The following is a 24,090-nucleotide window of genomic DNA, read 5'->3' as shown; positions in this document are numbered from 1 at the left end:
AAAGAGACGTTTAATTTTTTTGCACATCTTAAATAAACTTACCTGTTTCAGGCTTCTGGCTCTTCCACTGTCATTTTCTTTTCCACATTGTTATTGGTATGAACTTGATTTTACAGGTCGGCACTAACGCTGATCTACCACCTGTTCCACCAGGATTCCCAACATGTGGGGACCACACACCATCCATTCCAATAAATTAATATTTTACCTGACGCACAAGTAAATTAACCCATATGGCGACAAATCTGAAAAGAGCAAACAGGACCTACATACATACTGATTAAACAGTTTGTAAATAGCATCCTCCATCACTATATATGAAACAAGATTGTATATATATATATATTTAAAACGCACAAAGCACTGTTTTTGCTTAATAATTGTAACACTGCCAATGTCCAATTATATTTAAATAACAATATACCTTTCCTTAAATTTTCACCCATGAGCAAACTATCAAATGTATATATTTTATTATTTGTGTGTATTTGTAGGAACCAAAAATAAAAATACATTAATTTATTTTATGAAAAAGCCATTATAACCTTTTTATTGTTGAAAATGACTGCAAGAAACCAACCACTTTTCTTTTATTTTATACAAATTTCTTTGAGCCGTATTTTTTGAAACTAGTAACATTTTCATATTTACATGATGTTCATACACAACTATTTTCATTTACATTTGCGTTCGAAGAAAAGTGTAAAATGGTTAGTATTAAAATATCTAATAACTAAAAAAAGTTTTTTCACTTTTATATGCTATTAATTTACTTTTTTTTGTAAATGTAACTTTTCTGTACAAAATAAATACATATATTTTTACTGATTTTTAAGAATAATTGTAATTATTAACAATGAATATAATATTATGGAATTAAAATATTGTACTTGTTTTTTAATTGGTAATATTTTCATAAACAGATGTCTTTTTATTTTACGTTCTAGCATGCATTCTAAAAAATCAACTGCCATTTACACAATTTTCTGAAACTTTGTTTATTATTAAAATGTAAATACCACATGTTTTCGTATATAAATATTTTTTCTTTTTTGCAATTGTAAAATAAACTTTTTAATAAAAGCAAAAATAATTATTTGTGTCAGTTAAGTTGATTTTCATACAACTATACCTGTATAATTATGGTGCCTTATTGTTCAATCCTGGGTACACTTAATTTGTTCTTATGTTTGTATGTTAAGCCCCAAATGATATCAGTAAATATTAAAAATATGCTTACAATGAAAACGTTTAATTATAAATGTACACTCAATTGTTAAATTGCTTATAAAATATATACAATAAAAATAAATAAATGTATTTAAGCCCCCGTTGGTAATAGATATACTAGATTCCAGTATAAAGAATTTAACATGTTAAGCGATTCTTATCCAATACTATAATGTAAAAATATTCAATTGGAGACCTCCATATTTATGTCAAAAATTTATAAGTAATAAGAGAGAACACAATAGCCGAATTTCGAGACTTTCAGATACCCGTTACTCAGCTAGTGGAATTGCAAAGAAAAATTTCCAACATTTTTTGGAATATCGGTAAGAAATGAAAAACAAAAAATTTTAAGTCGTGGGACTGACAGTTTTGGGCGGTTTGTCAAACTGTTTTTAGAATACCGATACAAAATGGCAAGACAAATAGTTAACCAAAGAATCTCAAAGCATTATTTAATGCTGTAAGAGTTGCAGTTTTGAGCGGCATGTGGGTGTTAGATTTGGCGTGACAAAAGCTTTTTTGGCAGCTCGATAAACGCCGCCTCTTACGCCCACACTCCGCCAATAACTGTCCTGTCGACACTTTTGAAAAATGTGCAGATTTATTAAATTTTATTATTTATCAAAACAAACAACTTTGCCAAAAACCATTTTAGATACGCCCAAAATTATTATTACGCCTTACAAAAATATTTTTTTGGGTAATTGTAAAAAAAGACTTGAAATAGCACTCATACTTGCTGAGTAACAAGTATCTGATAGTCGATAGTATTTGTTGAGCTAATAATCTTTTTTTAGTTGTTTTTAAAGAAATGTAACGATGGCTTATATGTGTAGCGATTTCAAATATTATTAAAATGCATAACGCATATGCATTAGTTACGAAAGCGAGTGATTATAAGCGACTTAATTGCAGAACGCCAAGCCAAAAGTGCAAGCGCGTTAGTATCAGAGTGGACTCTCGTAGAGTAAAAGGGTACTAGATTCGTTGAAAAGTATGTAACAGGAAGAAGGAAATGTCTCCGATCATATTAAGTATATATATTCTTCAGGATCAATAGCCGAGTCGATCTGGCCATGTCCCGCCGTCTGTCCGTATGAACGCCTCGATCTCAGGAACTACAAAAGCTAGATTATTGTGATTAAGCATGCAGCTTGCAAAGACATAGACGCAGCGCAAGTTTATGTTGCCACGCCTACTCTAACGATCACAATTTTGAAAAATGTGTTGATATTTTTTCATTTTTAAATATATCTTGTAAATTTCTATAGATTTGCCAAAACGCTCTTTGCCACGCCCACTCCAACGCCCACAAACCGCGCAAAACTATTACGCCCACACTTTTAAAAATTTTTAAGGTTTTTTTTTATTTTATTATTTTTTTCCCAATTTCTAACGATAGTCCAGACATTTTTGAAATTTCGCGTTTGCACTTGCACTAGCTAAGTAACGGGTATCTGATAGTCGGTGTTATCTGATATCTTGTAAAAAATTAACGTAAATACAATCCATATGTGGTTTCTGGTGATTGAGAGCGTAGAGTCCAGACCCAGCAGTGCGCGTCAACAGTTCATTTTTCGATCAAGGAACTGACCAGAAAGGCCTATATACTATCCCTGGTCGTCTGAGGGTACGGAATATTTATTGCTTGGTATTACTATATGAGCGACGGAACTGGCAATGTACTGGGCCGCGTAGCCTGATGAGGAACACGATGGTATCGGTAAAGCTATTGCGGGTAGTGGATCCCGAACGCATCGGTCAAATAGCAGCAGATTGTGGATCCTGAATGTATCGGTTATTAGTCTGATTTAAATGAGATAAAAACTGTTTAGGTGGGTCAGTTCCAGTAAGAAAGCACACTAAAAAGAGGAAACGAAGGCATATTTTTTGAGGCTTAAATGCAGGACAAGTTTTTGACGGAAGAGTATCGTAGTTTTCGTTTACAGGTTTACTGACTAATTTACATTTGGACACATTTTTGCTTCATTCTATCCGCAGCAATGAGGTCTGGTTTGTTACCATTTTGCTTTGTATTTTCTTTAACAGCACCATTTTTAATTTTTCGGCTTTTAATACTTTTACAGGTTTATATGTAAAGGTATGTTTGTACCGTCCAGTTTCAACCAGCCCTTTCTTCAACAGTGAATCACAACTCAGTATAAATCTCTAGCGCCTACTAGCGATGATTTTAACATTGGCATGTCCTAGGAAATCATCGCAAAGAAAAGCAGCACAAAAAACAGTGCAAATTATAGTTATAAATCCCGGCTGCTAATGCGCATTTTAACGTGCAAGAATCGAGCCATCACTCGCTTACCAAATTTTAATCACTAATTGCCCACTAATTTTTGAGGAGAGTGAAATTTCCATCGCTTTTTCAACACTACTTTAGTGGTTTTTCATAACCTATTTTAGTTCACCTTTCAATTAATAAATCATCAATTTTGACTTAATATTTAAATTATGCCTAGGATTTAAGTGTAAGCATACAAATGCATATCAAATTTCGAAGTTTTCTGCGTCTTGTTGTCCTATGAAGTTTGGCCCAGTTTCGTTTCAGTTGCATTGGAAAACGGCACTATGTTCACGAATGTATTAAAACAATGGACCCTTTTGTGAATTGTATTTGTTGTTTCTTATAACCTGGAATAATCAATGAATTAAATTCGAAAATAATTAAAATATAAAATATAAATTTTATAAAAAATAATTTACCTACCATTTTCTTAGAAACTGACACTAAATCGAGTCTGCTTCTCACAAAAATCATGGGTCCATGAAAAAGAATCCTTTTAGAAAAGGAATCCTTTAATCTATTTCGATCACCTATTGCTATTTCGCTTATGGTCGTCCCCGTCTCCTTTACCTACATTATTTGTCTTAGCATGTTACAAATTTAAAGCTTCTTACGATGCTTGTGGGCTCGCCGAATGAGAGCGTCGGCTTACCATTCGGCTAGAAATAAAAAGTCGATGAACTTGCTTCAAAGTAATCGCATGTTCATCACTATGATTATGCACATGCGCGTGAGAAAGTCGGGAGAGCGTTGACTGTGCAGCCTAAGCAATGATTTTTTCATTTTCTTCAGTAGTGCAAACATTTCGGTGACTGCAAACATACAATGATATGGTCAGAACGCGCAGTCCAGGAAAGTATCTTTTAAGCTCTTTAATTCACGCCCAAGAAAATGGAACAGAAACGGACCCACGGGGTCTACTCCGACATCAACTTACAACAAAACAAAATATGTAGCTGTAGCGAATGATTCCACGTTTTCATATTGCTTGGAATAATTGTTATGAAAAGCTCGATTAGAACAACAGATAATTGAGATAATTGAAACAAACAATAACATTAGACACAGCAAAAGACCAGCGAGCGTATGAGAATCTTAACTGCTGAAATGTGTCCAAATTCCACGTTTATGGGCGCCTGGTATAAAGGAAAAGACAGATCATGGGTTAAGAGGACTTCGTGCGCATATATTTTCCAGAAGTCATTAACTCGATCGCCTTTTACGTATGTACTTAGACAAAGATCATTAGACATTATTATTTATATAAACAGTCAAGAAACTTGTAGCAAAGGGTGATTCGCCTATTGATAGCAACAAAGACAACGGAAATCGGAACTTAACGAATGTCACAATTGACCTCGTAACAATTCTATTTAAGGAAATGGTACCGTTCGGCAACTGGCCATTGATTCCCTAAGATAGGGGAATTTAGCTATTTTTAATTTAATTGAATCATTCGGAGTCTAGAAAAGACAACATGTCACTAGAAAACTGTATTTTGCCCTCAGAAAAGTTAGCGCCTTCTGGACCCAGCAGGTACTTTGAGTTGGTGGATGCTCGCCTCGGACAAAGCCTGAGTGTACCAGAACCCTTTGAAGCCATCTTTCTGTTTGCAAACGGAGTGAATCCTGAAAATAAGTCCTATCGACAATTCATTTACTACCCTTCAGAAGCTCTAATGTCATTTGTAAATAACAAGCCGCTATCAACGGCAAAGGCCTGTAATTTGTAATGTTGAAATTTATTATCAGCATTGTGATTTAGAAATGATGTTGTCAATGATCGCGTACAATTCATTAGGGAACAAATTGTGAAGATACCCCGAATTGGATATAAACAGTGAAATGCATCATAATATATAAAGTTATTAACAAACGAGAAGATTCGCCTAGCAAAACAAATAGAGCATTTTTATATTTTATTTTAAATGTATATGTATGCATGTAACAGGAAGCTTCTCCGACCCTATAAGTTATATATGTATATTCTTAATCAGGATCAATAGCCGAGTCGATTTGGCCATGGCCGTCTGTCTGTCCGTCTGCTCGTCCGTACCACGACGAGATATCGGAAATTATAAAAACTTGTAATTAAGATTAGACATGCAGACTCTAGTGACACATACGCTGCGTAAGTTTGTTCCAGAACGATGCCACTTCCAGACTATTGTAAAATGTTTTAAAATGTTTCGTTATATTATTAGTCTTGCCAATTTTGCATGACATGTCTGTGCCAACACATTTTTTAAATTTGTTGATTTTATTATTAGTTTTTTCCAAAAAGTTGTACAATTCCTTGCAATCCTACTAGCAGATTAACGGGTTAATAGTCACAAAACTCGACTAAAGCGTTATTTTTGTTTATTTTTAGAATTTGTTAAATGTGTTATAGTGATGTACTATTATATAAACAAACAAGTTTTCGAGTTGATTCGTTTGAAGAGAGGCCACGACCATATCGATTTATTTCCAAAATCAAACTAAACTCTAAGTAAATTGTTTTGTGTGTATACCCTTAAACTGCTGTTCCAGCGCTTACTTCTGACTGTCAAATAGAAGGTGAGGCAAGAACTGCGACGTTGTTGCTGGGAACATATGTGGTTCGGAGCTGGAAACGCTGTTAGACAGCGTCCGTTGAATATCTATCGTTAAACCTAAAAACATTTTGACCACGCCACATCTAACATTTTTTTTCATCTCTTACCAATAATCCAAAAAAATTTGAAAATTTCCCTCGAGCAACGGGTATGTGATAGTCGGGGAATTGGACTATAGCGTACTCCTTGTTTCTAACAGCTTTGTCATATAGTTTTTTCGATTTATTTTCTCGTTGATCAAAGCTTTGAAGTCTTTTCAATGCACGAAATTTGGAAGTATTCCTAAAAATTGTGCACAAAGAGAGAACAAGTTGTATATTAAGCAAACAAACACCAAGTGTGAACTAGACGTCCCAGCCTTTTTGGAAGGCTCTTCGAAGTTTATAAAATAAGTCTTAGCCAGATATTTGAATAATTTCAAAGACTGCGACTCTTAACTAAACTACTCAATAGCATAAGCAGTTGGCCAATGGCTATTGCGAAGTACACCTGCACAGTTTTTCATTGTTCAAGTACCTGTAACTTGGTCCGAGCACCAAGTAACCTGCCATCCAGTTTTGACAATTGTAGAAGTCTGCGGCACTCTGGCCATAAATCAAGATCCAATACAAAACTAACATCTGGCAGCTGTTAAAAAGATCCTTGCCGACGTCAGACTCCCTCGACAACTACTTACAACTACTTATTGGTCTCATCTACAAGGCCGTTAATGGTATTAAACTAGTTGCGGTTAAGACAGATATGTAGGGACAATCAATTCTTCTTGCTCATGACAGAATTTTGCTGTTAAAAGGACTAAAGAATTTAATTTTCAATGTCTTACCCAAAAATCTACTATTGCATACATTAGCTGTATGCATTTTCCGAAATCATGGCAAACAAGTAGGTATTCTTGTTCATTCCAATGCACACCTTTCACTAACAATTTCATTCTAAAAAATAGTACAAGCATTTATCTGGCCAAAGCATTCGTTTCCAAATTTTAGTTGTAGTAAAAACGATTGCCATGGAAGGCGATCAGATTTTTTAATCTGAGACGACTAAAAAAGCTACAGAATGTGTAAAAAAACTTATATAGTCTACGACGGCAGTTGGCAACTTCGATTACCATCAAATTAGCTCAATTTCAAACTGGTCTGAAACTAATATCAAAGTTTCTGGGTCTAGCTAAGTAACGACGGTCTAGGCAAGCAACTTTCAAAACTTTAACTTAACTTAAACTTTTAATTTTGGAAGATTTTTAAGCATATCTGAATACACACCTGGATAACCTATTAACAGTAAATAAACTACTTATTAGATGATTCTGATAAAAAGAGCAAAAGAAGCAAATATAAGACCAGCGTTTTGTGGTGCTTTCGCAAAGGTATCGAAAATGTAAGACGAAGGACAAAAGATGGAAAACGTAGACGATATATAAGAACGTCGATAGCAGTTAGTTTTGTGTGAGAAGCTAAAGAAGACGAACGAACTTTAAAGAAGTGGCAGCAATGAAAATAAACTATCGACTTATTTTCTTAGACCTGTTCCAAGACTCACATAAACTCCGCTTGGATTTGGCTGAAATGGCGGAGTGTTGTCATGGTACATAAATAGGTAAATACCATGTTGAAACCTATTTTAAATAACTCTGACTTTGATACTTTTGGAAATGGTCTGCAACCAACAGAATAAATTAATTATAATTATGGTAAAGAAAAATGGCTTAGGTTATGCAGAACCAGAGTCAGAAACTGGAGGTACTCAAAAAATAAAGAACAAAAGAATTTACACATTATTAATTTCCGTATGTAAAAAAAATATCATTTTATTTTACCGAAATATTAAAATTTATTTTGTGGAGAACACCGACCGATTTCAATTAGGTCTCAAACTGAACTCATCTTATTGATCTAGATTTATTGATGTCCAAGTATCGGTTTCGAGCTTTTCAAATATGGACTTTGGAAATTAAATTAATTTGAAATTTAAAACTTTTGTTTTGGAGTTTGCGAGTCCGAACTTCGAACGTAGGAACTGGTATTGATTGGGTACATAATGGGTAGTATGGGATGTGTTGGTTATACTGTGTATATGCTCCGAAGGAGAACTGCTTAAGTGTAAGGGACTTGTGGATATGTCCACTATATTGATATATAGTGATATCTATATATATATATAGATTATATAGACTTAGGCTTAGACCATAGACTAGGCTTATATATTTAAATACTATGATTTTACACACATGCGGCAAATTTTTATGATTTTACGTTCATAATATACATTGGATCATAGGGTGTTGGAACAGAAGGTTTCAAAGCATATCCCATATGTGGGGATAATAACTAATAGTTCTTAAGAACATTTCTTTTATTCGACTGTCGTGCCAAATAAGGGAATTATAAGATAAACATTATATTGGGACCCCTAAAATAAAAACTTTTTTGGTGAGTTAGTGCAATGCGTGGAATAAAGGGGTTTTCACTGTGGGATCCAACTACAAGGTGTGTGTTCTTTGTTTCTTATCGTCGTGGTAACATTTTTAAAATATAAAACGGCTTACATATCCTAGCTTCCACTTCTTTACCATATTCAAATAAGCAAAATTTTCTACCGATCAGAAAGTTTGTATTTTAAACAAACATTGTTTCTCAAGTGTAGGTTGTTACGGCTGATGCTTTCGCATTGATTGCAAAAAGTTGTAAAAATATTTATTTGAATCTCCTAATTTTTTATCGGGCAGTTCACAGACGTCAATTTAAAAATGAAACAAGTATGAAACAAGTATTTATTGCTTTTTGCATTGCCATTTATTGAAAACCAAAGCGGGCCCAATCATGCTCAGCTATGGGGGTCTCCGGTAGGTTTAAGACTCTGCTGATTGGGTGCCTTCTAGTTTTCTTAAAATCGGATAAGCAGTACCGTGGGTGATCATTCTGATCAAACGTTACATAGTATCTCCTTCGAAGGGTACATTCCATTCGGCTCAGTTGGGAATCTTAAATTTGGTCGAAATTCGAGCCGAATCCCGTAGCAATTCATTAGCTCGGAAAATGTTTGTTTCGAGAATTTGACTACCTCAGTTGCCACTTCATGTCTCATAGGCTGTAGCCAAGCGAATTTCGAGAACTGATCAAGGCATACGAAAATAACCAAACTCCCAGCTTTGGTTCCTGAATATGGCTTCATAAAGTCTATGAGCCTTTGGCAGGCTTGCTCCCTGACTCGCTGTTCTTCTATAGGTGAACGATCATTGGTGGTCTTGCTGAACTTGCATACTCTATTCTCGATGAATATCCTTTGCACTCCTACAGCTATTTCAGGTAAATAATAAAACTGCAGCAATTTTGTTAGGGATCGAAAGGTACTCAGAGCTGCTGGGTTGGCTGGGTTAGCGGAAACCCATTTCTTTGTAGACATATGCTGCTTATGTTTGAATATCTGGGCCTTTATCTGCGTTTAGTCCAACGGATTCTGGACAGCAAATCTGGAAACACGTTCAGTGATCCTCTGCAATGTTATACATGTTGTGATGTCAAATGCCTGTAATTTGAGACTTCATTGTGCTTACCTCCCTGACAAATTCTTTTGGTCCGTTAGCCATTTTAGACTAGCGTGGCCATTGTTTACTAAGACAAAACAATATAAATCTATCCAATTAGCATAGGCTGCAGAAAATTTTCGGATAGTAGAAATTACAGACGCCTTAAGCCTTAAAAATGTCACCCTGTTTGCGGCAGCTGTAACGTTTTCCAGAACGGCAGAAACAGTCGCTCGAAATTCGTTTTAAGTGGGAAGATAAGCACAAAGATAGATTCCGTTTTTTGCACTTACAAGAATAGTGATTTAATTAAATGCAGAGGCTTAAACGGCTTTGTGTGATTTTTAACAGGTTACGTCGGGATCACCAAATGTTGAGCTAATAAGCTTTTTTATTAGTTTTTTAATTGTACGAAATGAAAAAACTATTTATACGTAGCGATTTCGAACGATTTATTTTCTTTGTTAGAGCAAACTATGGCATCGATGCGCGCATGCATGGGTAACGAAAGCGAATTAGCGTGTATTAGCGACTTAATTGTAGAACGAACAGAAGTACGCTAAGTCAAAGGAAACAAGAGGGGGAGAGATAGATTAATTGTGTCTCCAAAGTCGGTATGTTTACACATAACAAATTTAGGAACTGCTGGCGGCTGCAAACCCCTCTTCACCATTTCTAGATTTCCCACAGAAAAGACGTGCATGTCTCTTGTGTGCTTTACGGTTGCGGTGCACTTTATTGCTACGCACATAACAAACCATGTTGTGTAAGGAGTTCATGCAACTATATCTGGCTTGGTTGGTCATACGGTTCTTTCTTCGTTTATGATGGAATTCTTCTTCAGTCACAGTATCGCGAATATCTTCCTGTATGTCTGAGTCCTGGATTTCCATTATCGGTTGGCTTCGCATTGGTTTTCCGTGGATTTTCAACCACAGGTCTACTCTTAGCAGCGACATTGTAGCTGAAGTATTCGTGATATGCTTGCTTCTATTCCATCAATTGTAGCCGGTCTAGACGGTGGTGGTGGTCCGTGTTGCATTGGTATGGACTGTGCGCTTCGATCTGTGCGCTTATCTCTAGTAGTGTTCCCCGACAATGTCTTAGCACATCAATCAATTCCTTTCCTCGTCTGAAGCATGCTAGAGCGACTAGGCACTAGGTGTGCCTAGTGGTAAGTCATTGTTTGTCCAAAAACTCCATCCACAACCTGCTGCTATTTGACTTATCCACGCCACGACTCCCTCTGTCCTGGATCGACAAACAAACGATTCGCACCGCATTGCTAAAAGCATTACCATTATATCTGCGCTTCTGCTCTTCCTGAACTAAAACGTTTCAAACGATCTGGTCTAGTGTTCTAAACCTAGTAGGTCGGTCAGAACGCATGTTTGCGCTTCCAGCTTTTTGACAGCTTAAATTTCGAATTAAAAACTCAGCCTTAATTTGGGAAACGTTATAAATGTTATTTCTTGTGAATGTGCGCTTAGAATAGCGGCGACAAAAGCAAAGGAATTTGGCTGCGAAAAGTTTAGTATTAAGTATCTACGGAACTCGATTTTGCTGTTAAGAAATCATAAGGAGTTGGCTGCTGTCGACATGCTCCCCCCGTTGGAAGACTCGCTTTCAACAGAATCATCTAATAGCAGCAGGCACAACTTCCTGACCGCTCTACAAATGATACCGGATGCCGTCCTTAACTCAGCCATTCGAGGTACGACATCCTTTCCTAGAGTAAGACCGACTCGTCCTTGACCAGCACCAAATCATCTATGCGAAGAGGTCGACTTGTTGAGCGCCATTTGGAGAATGGGAATGGTGCGCCAATCGATATTGTCAGCCAGACAAATTGGCTAATAGCAGAAGAGCGAGCGTCGCTCAATGCCAATTGTGTTAATTCCTTTAATTTATTATTTGCGCCGACAAAATTGGTGGCATTGTCACTCCAAATTTGATTAGGTTTGCCTCGAGAGGAAATAAAACCTTAAAGGGCTCCTAGAAATGAGTTCGTTGTCAAGGCCCGAACAAGCTCGAAATGCACTGCCTTGGTGGTGAAACAAATGATGACCGAGAGAGAGGTGGCACTTTTTGGCGGTCTATTGCGAACCAACGACTTGTAGTAGAAAGGACCACAATAGTCGACTCCAGTAACTGCAAAAGCCCGAGATCCAGATAATCGTTCCTTCGGAAGGTTGCCCATGAGATTCTCAATAAGCAGCGACGTAGTCTTAAAGCATTTAACGCATTTGCGAACCACTCTTGAGACAATTTTTTACCGGCCAATAGGCCAGAACTGCAAACGTAAATTTGCCAGCAGCTGCGTGCAGCTGTCGTTCATGAAAGCTCCGAATAATAGACAGAGTTATAGGATGGCGTTTGGCCAAAATCGTATGAAAGTGACGAATTTTCCAAACGGCCGCCAGCGCGTAAAGTGTCATTCTCATCCAGAAAGGGCCGTAGCGACGCAATAGAGTATGAAATTATCCATTATGAATTATCCGTACGTAATTTATAAGTTAGGACAACAATAAAGCCCCCGGAAAGCTCCAGCTCCGGTACCGTCAATTTTTTTAGGGGATACTCTAGACATCGAGCACAGTAGATGACTAGTTGCCTCCTTGGACTTAGAAACAATGTACACGCAAGCTCCGTACGCTTCCATGTTGGCATCACAGAATCGATTAACTTCAACGGTTTATTACTAATCTGGGAAAGGTTAAACGGCTTGCATTCAAAATACAAAATTGCTGCTGATTTCCATCCAGGTCGATTGCAACTCTAAAGGAAGACTTTCGCGACGCCTTCTAGAACAGCTGAATGACTAGAACACCATTTGCGGAGTTTAATGTTGGCCCAGGACTGAAATAGAATACCGTTTATTGAGTAAATCTAAAGCCACTGAATAGTTGGCCGACGATTTATCTAACGACTTAATGGCATCCAGTGCTGTCCTTGCAGACAGGTTTTCAAGTATTTCTGCTTTTCAATGTTGAATGTTAGCTCAGGGTCCTTGTCTATAATTGTATAAAACATCAATATAAAGTCCGCATTGTCCGTTTATCCTCAGGAGAACGAAGACAACTTCATCTCTGGAACTCGGGAACGTTTAGCCGTAATGTAAGCTGTGGCTTCTTCATCTCTACGGTGTTGAATATGAGCACGCAAAAAAAATTTAAGACATAAAGCCATTTCATCAAATTCGTCTCGACGTTGGCTGCCAATTTCATTAAAATCGAGAGCTTCTAGCGAATCTTGATGTCGTCCATATGCAGTTTTAATTTGGTCAATCAGATGCATGCGCACATCTAATTCAATCAAATCGACTAAACCAATTTTATCCACAATAACTTCACTGGCAATAACCTTAAGCCGGTCAAAATAAACCTCGGTTTTGCGTTTAGCAAACGCTACTTAGGCACATCAGCAATAGACACGTTTTTATTGTAAAACTACGTCTCAGCTTTACAAAAAATATATTTATAATTATTCGAACGCAAACATCTTCGACAGACTGTATGTATATGTAAGCGATAAATGCGCTAACTAAACGCTTGTCTGTATGTTTGGCCGAAGTTATGCACTGTCAAAAAGCGAAGAGAAGATGCAAATGGCGTGTAAAATAACGAAATCGCCTGTTTAACAATTGTCGGTCTGCTTAACTTTACGCTGTTGGCGATAAACACTGACTTGTTGTTATTATTGCACTTCAGGCCACTGAAGCCACAATTTGGGAAACGTAAAAAATTTTATTTTTTGTCAATTTGCGCTTAGGATAACGGCGACAACAACAAATGTATTTGGCTGCGATTGCTTAGCAATCAAGAAACAGGGAATTCGCTTTTGCGAAAATTTCTTACGTGGGTGTCAATTCTGCTTAGGCATATAAGTGCTCTTGTTCTGCAGAAGAGGTAGATGCATTTAGGTACCAATTTTTCAACATAACCTCGCCGTATTTGAGTCGTAGGATCTTGGTAAGCCTCTACCAACGTAACAAGATTTTATATAAAAAGTGCCTGAAAAAAAGGTTTTAGTACCTTTTCTTAGTCATCAGACCTGAGTATCGCACAAGCTTAGTTGTAGCTTGATCGTAAAAAGATCGGTCTGTGGCTCGGCCCCATTCTCTCCTCTTAACACATCCGTTTGCCCAGTGGATCGTTGCCGGCCCCGCAATACGATCTCTTTTGTCAAGGTTGTCCGTCAAAAGTTTTAGCCGTAACCCCAGTTACCAAATCAAGAAAATCAAACACCGTTTTCAATTTGGCTTATTATTTATTCTTATTATTATAAAAATGAAAAAAGAAAGTACTATACGTATTCGTTTTAATTTTATATATTTATTATAATTATAATTTTATATATATATATTATTTTATAGGCCGGTGCCATGAGTAACATGCTAGTAAACTCAAACTCTGTTTAAACTAAACTATCTAAGATATTAATATTGAATGAATGAAAAATTCTCAAAATAATATTTCAATAGATTGTGACAGGAATATATACAGTGTATGTATGTATATATGTTTTTTTCTTTTGTGGTGCAATTTATGTAATTTGCTATCTGCTTCTCTAAGTAGGCGTTCACTGCACTTGTGCTCTTATTGTATTATTTTGGCTGGTTATTATACCCGGTACTCGTAGAGTAAAAGGATGTACAAGATTCGTTGAAAAGTATATAAAGTATATATTCTTGATAAGGATCAATAGCCATGTCGATCTGGCCATGTTTGTCTGATCGCGGAAACTATAAAAGTTAGAAATTTGATTACTAATTTTACTCTAATTCTTATGTCTAAGAACTACTCTAAGAACATACTCTAGTGACACCTTCGTGAATGTTTCGGATCATTGCCACGCCCGCTCTTACGCCGACAACCCGCCATAAAATTGTTAAAATTTGGAAATTGTTTTTATATAATTTTAGTAGTCTTTTTACTTTCTACCGCTTCGACAACAAACGTATACGTATAAGCTTTTTTACACTGGAATACCTTTTTATTAATTTGTAAATCGGATTATTTATTTCGTCATTTAATAACGTATTTGTTAAGACAGGTTTTTCTACAGACTGCTGCAGAGGCCAAAGTTCTTTTGGTTCAGATAGCCATTTCGGACGTTTCCACCAAAGATCACAGTTGGGGTCAGCAATTAATAAATTTGATCTTACTTTGACCACTATTAATCCATGATAAAGTAATCGTGGAATCACTTCAAGCAAAGATCTCCATCGCATTGTCAATTGATCCTTTTAGTTTTTGGATTAAAAACAACAACTGAGCAGCACACCTAAGCAGCATGCTTTTTTGGAGGCGTCAGCAAATTCGTGAATCTGTATGACAGAAAAACTGTTTGAATTAATCCATTTCGGGATTCGAATATTCTTCAACAATAATAAATTTTCTTTATCTTTTTCACAACAATTTTTATCTTCCATTGATAATTCCTGATCCCATTAACATTTACTTTTGAAGAACAAGTTTTCCTAAAATACTAACTGGTGCCAACCATCCCAACGGATCATATATTTTTTTCAGCTTTGATAACAAAACGCGCTTATTTGTATGCTTTGATTCAGTACAATTTACGTTAAATTTAATAATTTCAGTCCTAAAGTCTTAGTACATTTATCCCCTGTGTCTACCCCCAATTGTTAATATTTTCTTAAGTTGATTCCCATCTGGAATTCTTGTGAAATTTATGTTATTAATTTATTAGCTTTTTCTACCGACTCAGCTCAAGTCAGTAGGTCATCTAATATTTTCTTCTAGAGAATTTTTCCAAAAACTATATTGATATTTTGGATCATCATTATTTGTTTTATTTGTCGGTACATCTTTTCGATGTCTGCCGAAACCACAAATTTCCATTTTCTCAATTTAATAATGATGTCAAAGATATCTTTTTGAACTCGTCGTGGCCCAACCCACATTATATTACTCGTAGTTTTTGTTGAAGCATCAAAAACTACTCTCAATTTTGAAACTAATCACAGCCTGATGGATGCGTTAAGAAATGATGCGTCATCACTCACTTCAACCAAAGACACTAGAATAATAAATCAATTTTGATCTAAGAAATGAATTTGATTAATGTTTTGGCCAATTTGGTCGTAATATAAATATCTAATAAAATATTATTTAAAAAGTTGATGCCGTGGCTATTATTTTAGTTTTCTAATTATTGCTTTTCCATATATTTTATGTATATATATTTATTTTCAGTCGTCAATTATTTAAATATTGTATAACATGAGATATGAGATTATGAGATAGAATGCTGAGTTTAGTTTTTTTTCTATCAGCTATCACATTTATAAAATAAATGCAAATATGCAACCTGTTTATTACAAAATTTAATTCTTGATGTAGGCCCAGCAGACACCTAGGAATCAAATTCAAATTTTTTTCCCGTCGCAAAGCTGAATACTCTAACGACAATTATTCTAGTATAAAGTAATTTTTGATATTAATTAGGTATTTTTATGATATTATGAGGCAATGCAAAATTTTTTTTTTTTTAATTTTTTTAGTTTTTACATGGCGGCAATCGATCAAAAATAATATAGATTTAAAATCCATTAACTTGTAAGTGAAAGGCAATTTTGTCAAATTTACAATACATGAGCATATCTGTGCACACATACAGAGATCGACTGACGCTGTATGCGTACAAGATAGCTTCTGGCTCTAGAACGCTCTCTCTCTGGCGGTTGAACAAAAATTCCAGTGAGCCTGGAGCCAACTTTAGAGTGCAAAAAAATCGTATAGCGTTATGCATTGTTATTCTAATGTTTTTGGTTCAGCATTCTTTTTGGCATGTCGATAGAAATTGTCAAAAAAATGATATAATGGAAAAAATCAACAAAATGTTGTACAGTGGGAGTGGGAAACAAGACAAACTTGCACTGTGTATATGTCTCTGTAACCTGTATGCTTCATTTCTTTCAAGCTATTATAGTTCGTGAGATCGACTACACCAGATCTACTAAACCATATTTACTCTAACAAATTTTCAAATGCAGTTTTTGGGCGGCTTGTGGGCGTTTGTGAGGGCACAGCGTAGGCGTCATTAACCTCAAATTGCTAGCTCTTATAGTTTCCGAATTCTCGAAAATCAATCGCGACTTCTATTGCTTCTGGGTTTCGGTTTTATGACCGACGGGTTCTCCCGATTCTCAAATCAGACCTTTTTGATAAATGGCGGAATAAGTGGACCGATTCTAGTCGTTCCTGCCACAATAATGCCAGTGTGTGTCATGGAACCTGGCTTGGGAGAACTTTGCTGTAGAATTTTGCCGGCTTGTTCGTTGTGATTACTTGTATATTATTTAGTCGGATTGGGTTCCACCGGTATTTCATTATCTGTTCCCGGTTCGTCGGCACTTCTAAAATGTCTCTATCTGATACTCTTTCGCTTCACTTTCCACTTCTTACTTCTTAAGAATCTCTTTGACATGCCGTTGACGAGTCTTAATAAGTTCATTTTTCTGGTACTGAGTGTCTTTGTCTTCAACCATGTGTCCTAAATTCATGTATTCTTTCATGAATTCAGTGTAGTCAACCCTAAGTTTCTCATTTCTTTACAGTTTTATCTCCAAGTTCATGTAGCGAGCTATTGCTTGATCCTTTGAATCTCCTAAGGTTACATCGTTCTTGAATGGAATTGACACAATGAAACGCCCATCTGCATTCTTTTTTGTGGTTATTATAAACTATTTTCTTCTTCAACTTCCCAATAGCGATCTTAATATTTTAATTCTATTTGTTGTAGCTATAATACTACATTTTTTCATATTTTGTACATCCAGAAACTATCCACCCGAAATCATTTTTTTGTCCAAAAAGACCGTCTATTTTTATACCCGTTACTTGTTGAGAAAAGGGTATACTAGATTCGTTGAAAAGTATGTAACAGGCAGAAGGAAGCGTTTCCGACCATATAAAGTATATATATTCTTGATTAGGATCAATATCCAAGTCGATCTGGCCATGTCCGTCTTTCCATGAACGCCTTGATCTCAGGAACTACGAAAGCTAGAATATTGAGATCAAGCATGCAGCTTCCAGAGACATACATATATTATGTAGACGCAGCGCAAGTTTGTTTTCAAATGTTTCCACGCCCACTTTATCGCCCACAAACCGCACAAAACTATCACGCCCACACTTTTGAAAAATGTGTTGATATTTTTTCATTTTTAAATATATCTTGCAAATTTCTATAGATTTGCCAAACAACTTTTTGCCACGCCCACTTCAAAGCCCAAAAACCGCCCAAAACTGTCACTACCACACTTTTGAAAAATGTGATATTTTTTTTCTCTTTTTTTTATATCTTGTAAATTTTTATATATTTCTTAAAATACTTTTTGCCACGCTCACTCTAACGCCCACAAACCGCGCCAACCTCTCACGCCCACACTTTTAAAAAATTTGTAAGTTTTTTATCATTCTATTATTTTTTCCCCAATTTCTAACGATATTTCAGAAAATTTTGAAATTTCTCGTTAGCACTTCCACTAGCTGAGTAACGGGTATAGTCGGGGAACTTTTGTGGACAAGCGAGAGAGCGGGTGCACAGTGCAGTTTATGTGCACACAACAGCAATACCAAACAGCACTACGGACACCGGACAAGAGAGAGTAAAAGGAACACAAAGACAAAAAAAAGGTTTAATTAATTTATTTGAAATAGTGCATAAATTAAAAGAGATTCACTCGCGAAGCAAATAACAATAATTAGAATTATTAAAGAATTTATTAAGAACAACCGCTGACCTTGGCAAAAATTTGCTGCGCACAAAAAAACACGCTTTGAAGTCTAAATATGCCAGAAAATTTTGAGTAACGCCTATCTGATAGTCAAGCAAGCGATTGTGTTCTCGTTTGTTTTTAAATACCTAACTGATGCTATTTGTTTTACTTGTTATACCACATATGGATTAAATACTCTTAAGACCGCTTCAATCCACCGCTGACCTTTTTATACCCATTACTCTTAGAATAGTAGAAAAGAAAGTACTAGAAAAATGTATACATTTATAACAGGTTGAAAGAAGCCCCTATTTATTCTTGATTGACCCTAATCAATCTGGACATGTCCGTCAGACTGTCTAAATTAATTTGAAATACGATTAAACGAATCTTGTTGATGGTGATTCGCAGTGCTCGAATTAGAGACTCGAGGTGATTCGGATTAGACTGTTTCGTAATTTTCGAACGCATTGAAAAGGCATGTATTCGATTAATTTGGAATCATGGAGAGCTCCTATACATATATAGTGAAATAAAATAATAAAAAGATCAATGAAATAGGTTCACGTCTTTATTGATTAAATCTCAACTTAAGACTAACTCTTGCGACAAAAATATTTCTTGAGCGGCATAGCTCACTCCGGATGTGGTTGTTTATATTTAATGTGGATTGCGTGGGATCGCCTACTCAGCATATTCTTATATATTCGAACAGTACTAGATATGTGAATATGTCACTATAGTTCCAAAACAACTTGATTTAGTTGTCCTTTTATACATCATTCGACTTTTTATTTCCGTTATACTCTTAAACATATCTATAAAGAATAACTTTATAAACATTCTAAAATATGACCTTTCTTTAAGCCATACTATACTTACAAAGTGATATTTTTACAGATTCTCAACCCTTTGGATGCAATTTGTGATCGTAAGCGGCCCGATGCGGTTTGCGTTTCGAATTTAAAAAATGCTAAGAAGGTGGATAAAGGCGTTTTGGTTGAACGCCCTGATGTCAAAATCTTTTTACCTTTCAGATTTTTCGTTTATGAGCCAAAGGCTCTATTTATACCAAATACCTACAACAGGTTCTTAGGTATGACAAAAATAATGACTAGTTCAGTAACTAACAAAAATTAATATTTTAATGGGCTTTCACTACACAACGACATCAACATTTCCTTTACTTATAGTTGTGCCTAGTGGAGATCATCTGACATCTTTGGTCGATGAAATATCATACATATCACCACCGGCACCACCCCTTTCACAAATAGACGACATTCCACCAGAATACTTCTGCAACGGGGACAATCGACCACCAAATTGTGGACCAAACTGTGAATGTACACACATGGTTGACATACCACTTGGAGCTATTGTTGAAGTTGTGTTGGTTGATGAAGTCCAGCAAGTGAATCTTAGTCACCCATTTCACTTGCATGGTACGGCCTTTTATGTGGTAGGATTAGGTCGATCACCAAATAAGTCAATAAAAAAAATAAACCTAAAGCATGCTCTGGAACTGGATCAAATGGGAATGCTTGAGCGTCATTTTTCTAAGCCCCCACTTAAGGATACAATAGCTGTTCCTAACAATGGATATGTTGTAATACGTTTTCGCGCTGACAATCCAGGTTATTGGCTTTTTCATTGTCACTTCCTTTTTCATATTGTCATAGGCATGAACCTTATCTTTCATATCGGTACTGCAGCTGACCTGCCCCCAGTTCCACAACGATTTCCAACATGTGGCGACCATGTGCCGCCGGTTACATGGTACTAGTCCAGTGGTATAGATATTTTATTAACATCTAATTAAGATATATTAAATTATTAATTTATTGCTTACTTAACCATTTATGGTAATAACAAAAATGTAAAATTTTCTTAATGCTGTTCAAAGATAATAATTTACTATTTTAATTTTTTAACATTATATTCAAGAAGAAGCAATAAAACTTTCTTATAAACAGAAAACATTTAGCAAATGTACCTTTTATTATTCGTTTCTAATTATTTTAAATATTATTAATTTATAGTCGCTTCCGACGCTGATCATCTCATATCACTTATCGATGAAGTATCTTATATCTCACCACCTTCCCCGATGCTATCACAGTTTAATGATATACCTCAAGAGTATTACTGTAATGGGGATAATCGGCCAGTAGATTGCGGTGAAAACTGTCAATGTACTCATAAAATAGATGTACCTCTTAATGCAATAGTTGAGGTCGTGTTGGTGGATGAAGTTCAACAGATAAATATAAGCCATCCATTTCATTTACACGGTACCTCCTTTTATGTACTAGGACTTGGACGCTCCCCGGATAAGCAAATTAAACGTATGAACTTAAAGCATGCTCTGGAGCTTGACCAACGTGGATTGTTGGAAAGACAATATTTGAAACCATCCCTAAAGGATACAGTTGCTGTTCCAAACAATGGATATGCTGTTTTACGATTTCGTGCAGATAACCCTGGATTTTGGCTTTTTCATTGTCATTTCCAATACCACATTGTAATAGGCATGAATTTGGTGTTTCATATAGGTACTCTTAATGACTTGCCTCCAGTACCACCTAATTTCCCTCGTTGTGGCAACCATTTACCACCTATAATAACGTAGAGTCTATTTAATCACCTCATTCTTAGATATTTCATATGCATAAATGAACGTCTAGGGACAATATAATATAATACATAATTATATAATACAAGCAATTATTAAATTGCTTCTTATCACATAAAATACAATATAAATTTAAATATTTGTTTTAGAGAAGGCAATCTGAAATCACTTTTTCGAGTAATAAAGAAAATTGTAAACTTTAGATCTTTGGTGGGTTTTAATGGCACTCACGTAAGCACACTGGCAAGTATGTGAGACGATGAAAAAAACGTCGAAGTGATGTAGCGGGAAATCACACAGCTGATGCAGTACATGATTAATAACAGTTTGAAAGTCATATCCCTACCAATAACGTCTCTGGAAAGAAGATAAACACGCTATTACAATTCTTGTGAAAACTCTATTTTAATCAGTTTACATTTTTATACCCGTTACACATAGTGTAAAAGGGTATACTATATTCGTTGAAAAGTATGTAACAGGCATAAGAACATGTTTCCGACCATATAAAGTATATAAATTCTTAATCAGAATGTTGTGATTTTTAAAAAACATTTTTGAAATATATTTTAAACTACTATAAGTTTGCTAAAAAACTTTTTGCAACACCCACTCCTACGCCCACAAAGCTCCGAAACTGTCCCGCCCACACTTTTGAAAAATGTGATATACATATTTCATTTTTGAAAATATCTTGTACATTTCTATAGATTTGCCAAAAAACTTTTGGCCACGCCCAGTTCAACAAACTGTCATGCCCACACTTTTAAAAAATTTTTAAGTTTTTTTTCATTTTATTATTTTTTCTCAATTCCTAACGATATTCTAGAAAATTTTGAAATTTCTCGTTAGCACTTCCACTAGCTGAGTGTGGTGGCTGATAGTCGAGAAACTGGAGTATAGCATTCTATTTTTATTTGAAATTTTCAGATTACTGTACAAGGACACAAAATCAAAATTTGCAAGCGAGCTATTAAATGTATCGCAAGAGCGCAGTTAGAAGTTTGAATTTTTTGTGGACAAGCGAGAGAGAGGGTGCACAGTGCAGTTTATGTGTACACAACAGCAATACCAAACTGAACTAAGGACACCGGACAAGAGAGAGTAAAAGGAACACAAAGATAAAAAAAAAGGTTTAATTAATGTATTTGAAATAGTGCACAAACTAAAAGAGAATCACTCACAAAGCGAATAACAATAATTAGAATTATTAAAGAATTTATTAAAAACAACCGCTGGTCTTGGCAAAAATTTGCAGAGTACAAAAAAACACTAAATATGCCAGAAAAATTTGGAATTTCTAGTTCGTACTTCCACTAGCTGAGTAACGGCTATCTGATAGTCAAACAAGCGATTGTGTTCTCGTTTGTTTTTAAATAATTAACTGATGCTATTTGTTTTACTTGTTATACCACAGATGGACTAAATACTCTTAGGAACGCTTCAATCAACCGCTGACCTTTTTATACCCATTACTCTTAGAATAGTAGAAAAGAAAGTACTTGAAAATTGTATACATTTATGACTGGTTGAAAGAAGCGCCTTTTTATTCTTGATAGACCCTAGTCAATCTGGTCATGTCAGACTGTCAAAATAAATTTGAAATACGATTAAACGAATCTTGTTGATGGTGATTCTCAGTGCTCGAATTAGAGACTCGAGGTGATTCGGATTAGATTGTTTTGTAATTTTCGATTCATTTGGTTTCATGGAAAGCTCTTATACATATAAAAGATCGAGTTTCCTGGTATGTTATGTTTAACAGTTATGTCTGTAGTAGCTTATGTCAATTTCTGTAAGCCGTTGGCTTCACAATAAACATTTGACAGAGTAACTTTTAAATGTCTCTTTATTGAACAGAGCAAGTGCTGCTGCTTATGAGGGTAGAAAACTGAATATACGAATACAAGAATTCAAATTAAGAGCTAAAATGAAAACGAAACACATTGTTGCGGTTTCATATTCGTAGCGGCCACGCAAATAAGCAGTGTTTGCGGCTACGTAATGACAAACGGCAAATTGCAGAATGCCGTTGCTGCCGTATTTCACATGCTCGCCGTAGCGGCGCACAATGGCAACTTAATGATAAAGTGTAATGCGTTATTGGATTGCAGAGCCTTTACGGACGATACGGACATGAGGTCCCCTACGGGGGTGTTGGTGGTCTCCTCCAGCCAAACTGATCTTAAATCTGCGTGATCAAGAATATTTGGGCTAACAATGTTCATTTTTGCAAGTGTCACGGCCAACATTACATTTTGAAGCTCCATCATGAGCATTCTATTTCTCGCGAGCAATGTTTAATACAAATTACCGGTGTCAATTTGCGACTCTTTTGCTGTCTTGTGGATTAAGTTGACGGTGGCAGTTAGTTTACTGATTTGACTGTGGATTTTGGTATTGATTTCTATTTGCCTATGGTTCGCGTCGATCATAGTTCGATCATGGTTCGCTCCTCTAAGACCCTACTCTTCTCCAAATCACTGGCATCAGGTGTGCCGGCTATAGCCTTTAGTATGGAGCCCAGGAAGTCCAAGCTTGATTTTTCTGTTCTGTAGACAAGGGGGAACCCAACAACAATAATAAGAAAAATGCTTAAGAATATAAAATGCGCGGATGGCGCTAATCTTAGATCTACTACAAAGTGCGCCAAGTGGCTAAAAAATTTAAAATTAAGCGGTACACGGACCGCGCTACTGAGCGCGTCATTTTAAATTGTCCTTGTGGACCACCCCCCCTCAATAAGAACCGTGGTCCCCATGTCCGCTTCTACAGCTCTTTCCTCGCACAACGGCGTGAGCTTGTAGCCGAGTCTTGGATTTTAACAACACCTTTTCGCCAACATCGAATACCCTATTCTGCCGCGAGGCGTTTTCTCTGGCCCTTAGCGCGGCTTGAGCTTTCTTTATCCTATTGTGGATCTCTCCCTGTGTCTCATCAGGGTTAGGACGATGTCAGCCGGTCTCATGTTGATGACCGAGTGAATCGACTTATTACATTGGGTAGTGGCCAACATTACTATTTCGACCGAATCACTAAAGTTGTTACAAAG

General features: G+C 36.0%; 1 protein-coding gene across 3 annotated transcripts in view; it reads left to right on the top strand.

Annotated features, from left to right (window-relative positions):
* The window catches only part of LOC6542829 (laccase-1), a 44,046-nt gene extending 22,806 nt beyond the window's left edge, over positions 1-21,240 (top strand). The window contains exons 5-6 of one of the 3 annotated variants that reach the window (XM_015159201.2): positions 19,304-19,499; positions 20,446-21,240. In XM_015159201.2, coding sequence (XP_015014687.1) covers positions 19,304-19,499; positions 20,446-21,035 — 786 coding nt within the window. In that variant the 3' untranslated portion in view covers positions 21,036-21,240. Of the gene's footprint in view, positions 1-51; positions 483-19,303; positions 19,500-19,596; positions 20,384-20,445 lie in introns of those variants that run through there. The other 2 variants (XM_026983526.1, XM_001970801.3) reach the window with 2 other exon arrangements.
* The last annotated feature ends 2,850 nt before the right edge of the window (positions 21,241-24,090 follow it).

Source organism: Drosophila erecta, unplaced genomic scaffold (assembly GCF_003286155.1).
Source record: "Drosophila erecta strain 14021-0224.00,06,07 unplaced genomic scaffold, DereRS2 tig00000307-arrow-arrow-pilon, whole genome shotgun sequence".
In the NCBI taxonomy this organism is placed as follows: Eukaryota; Metazoa; Arthropoda; class Insecta; order Diptera; family Drosophilidae; genus Drosophila; species Drosophila erecta.
Note: the sequence above shows the minus strand (reverse complement) of the source record. Positions and strands in the feature narration are given on the sequence as shown.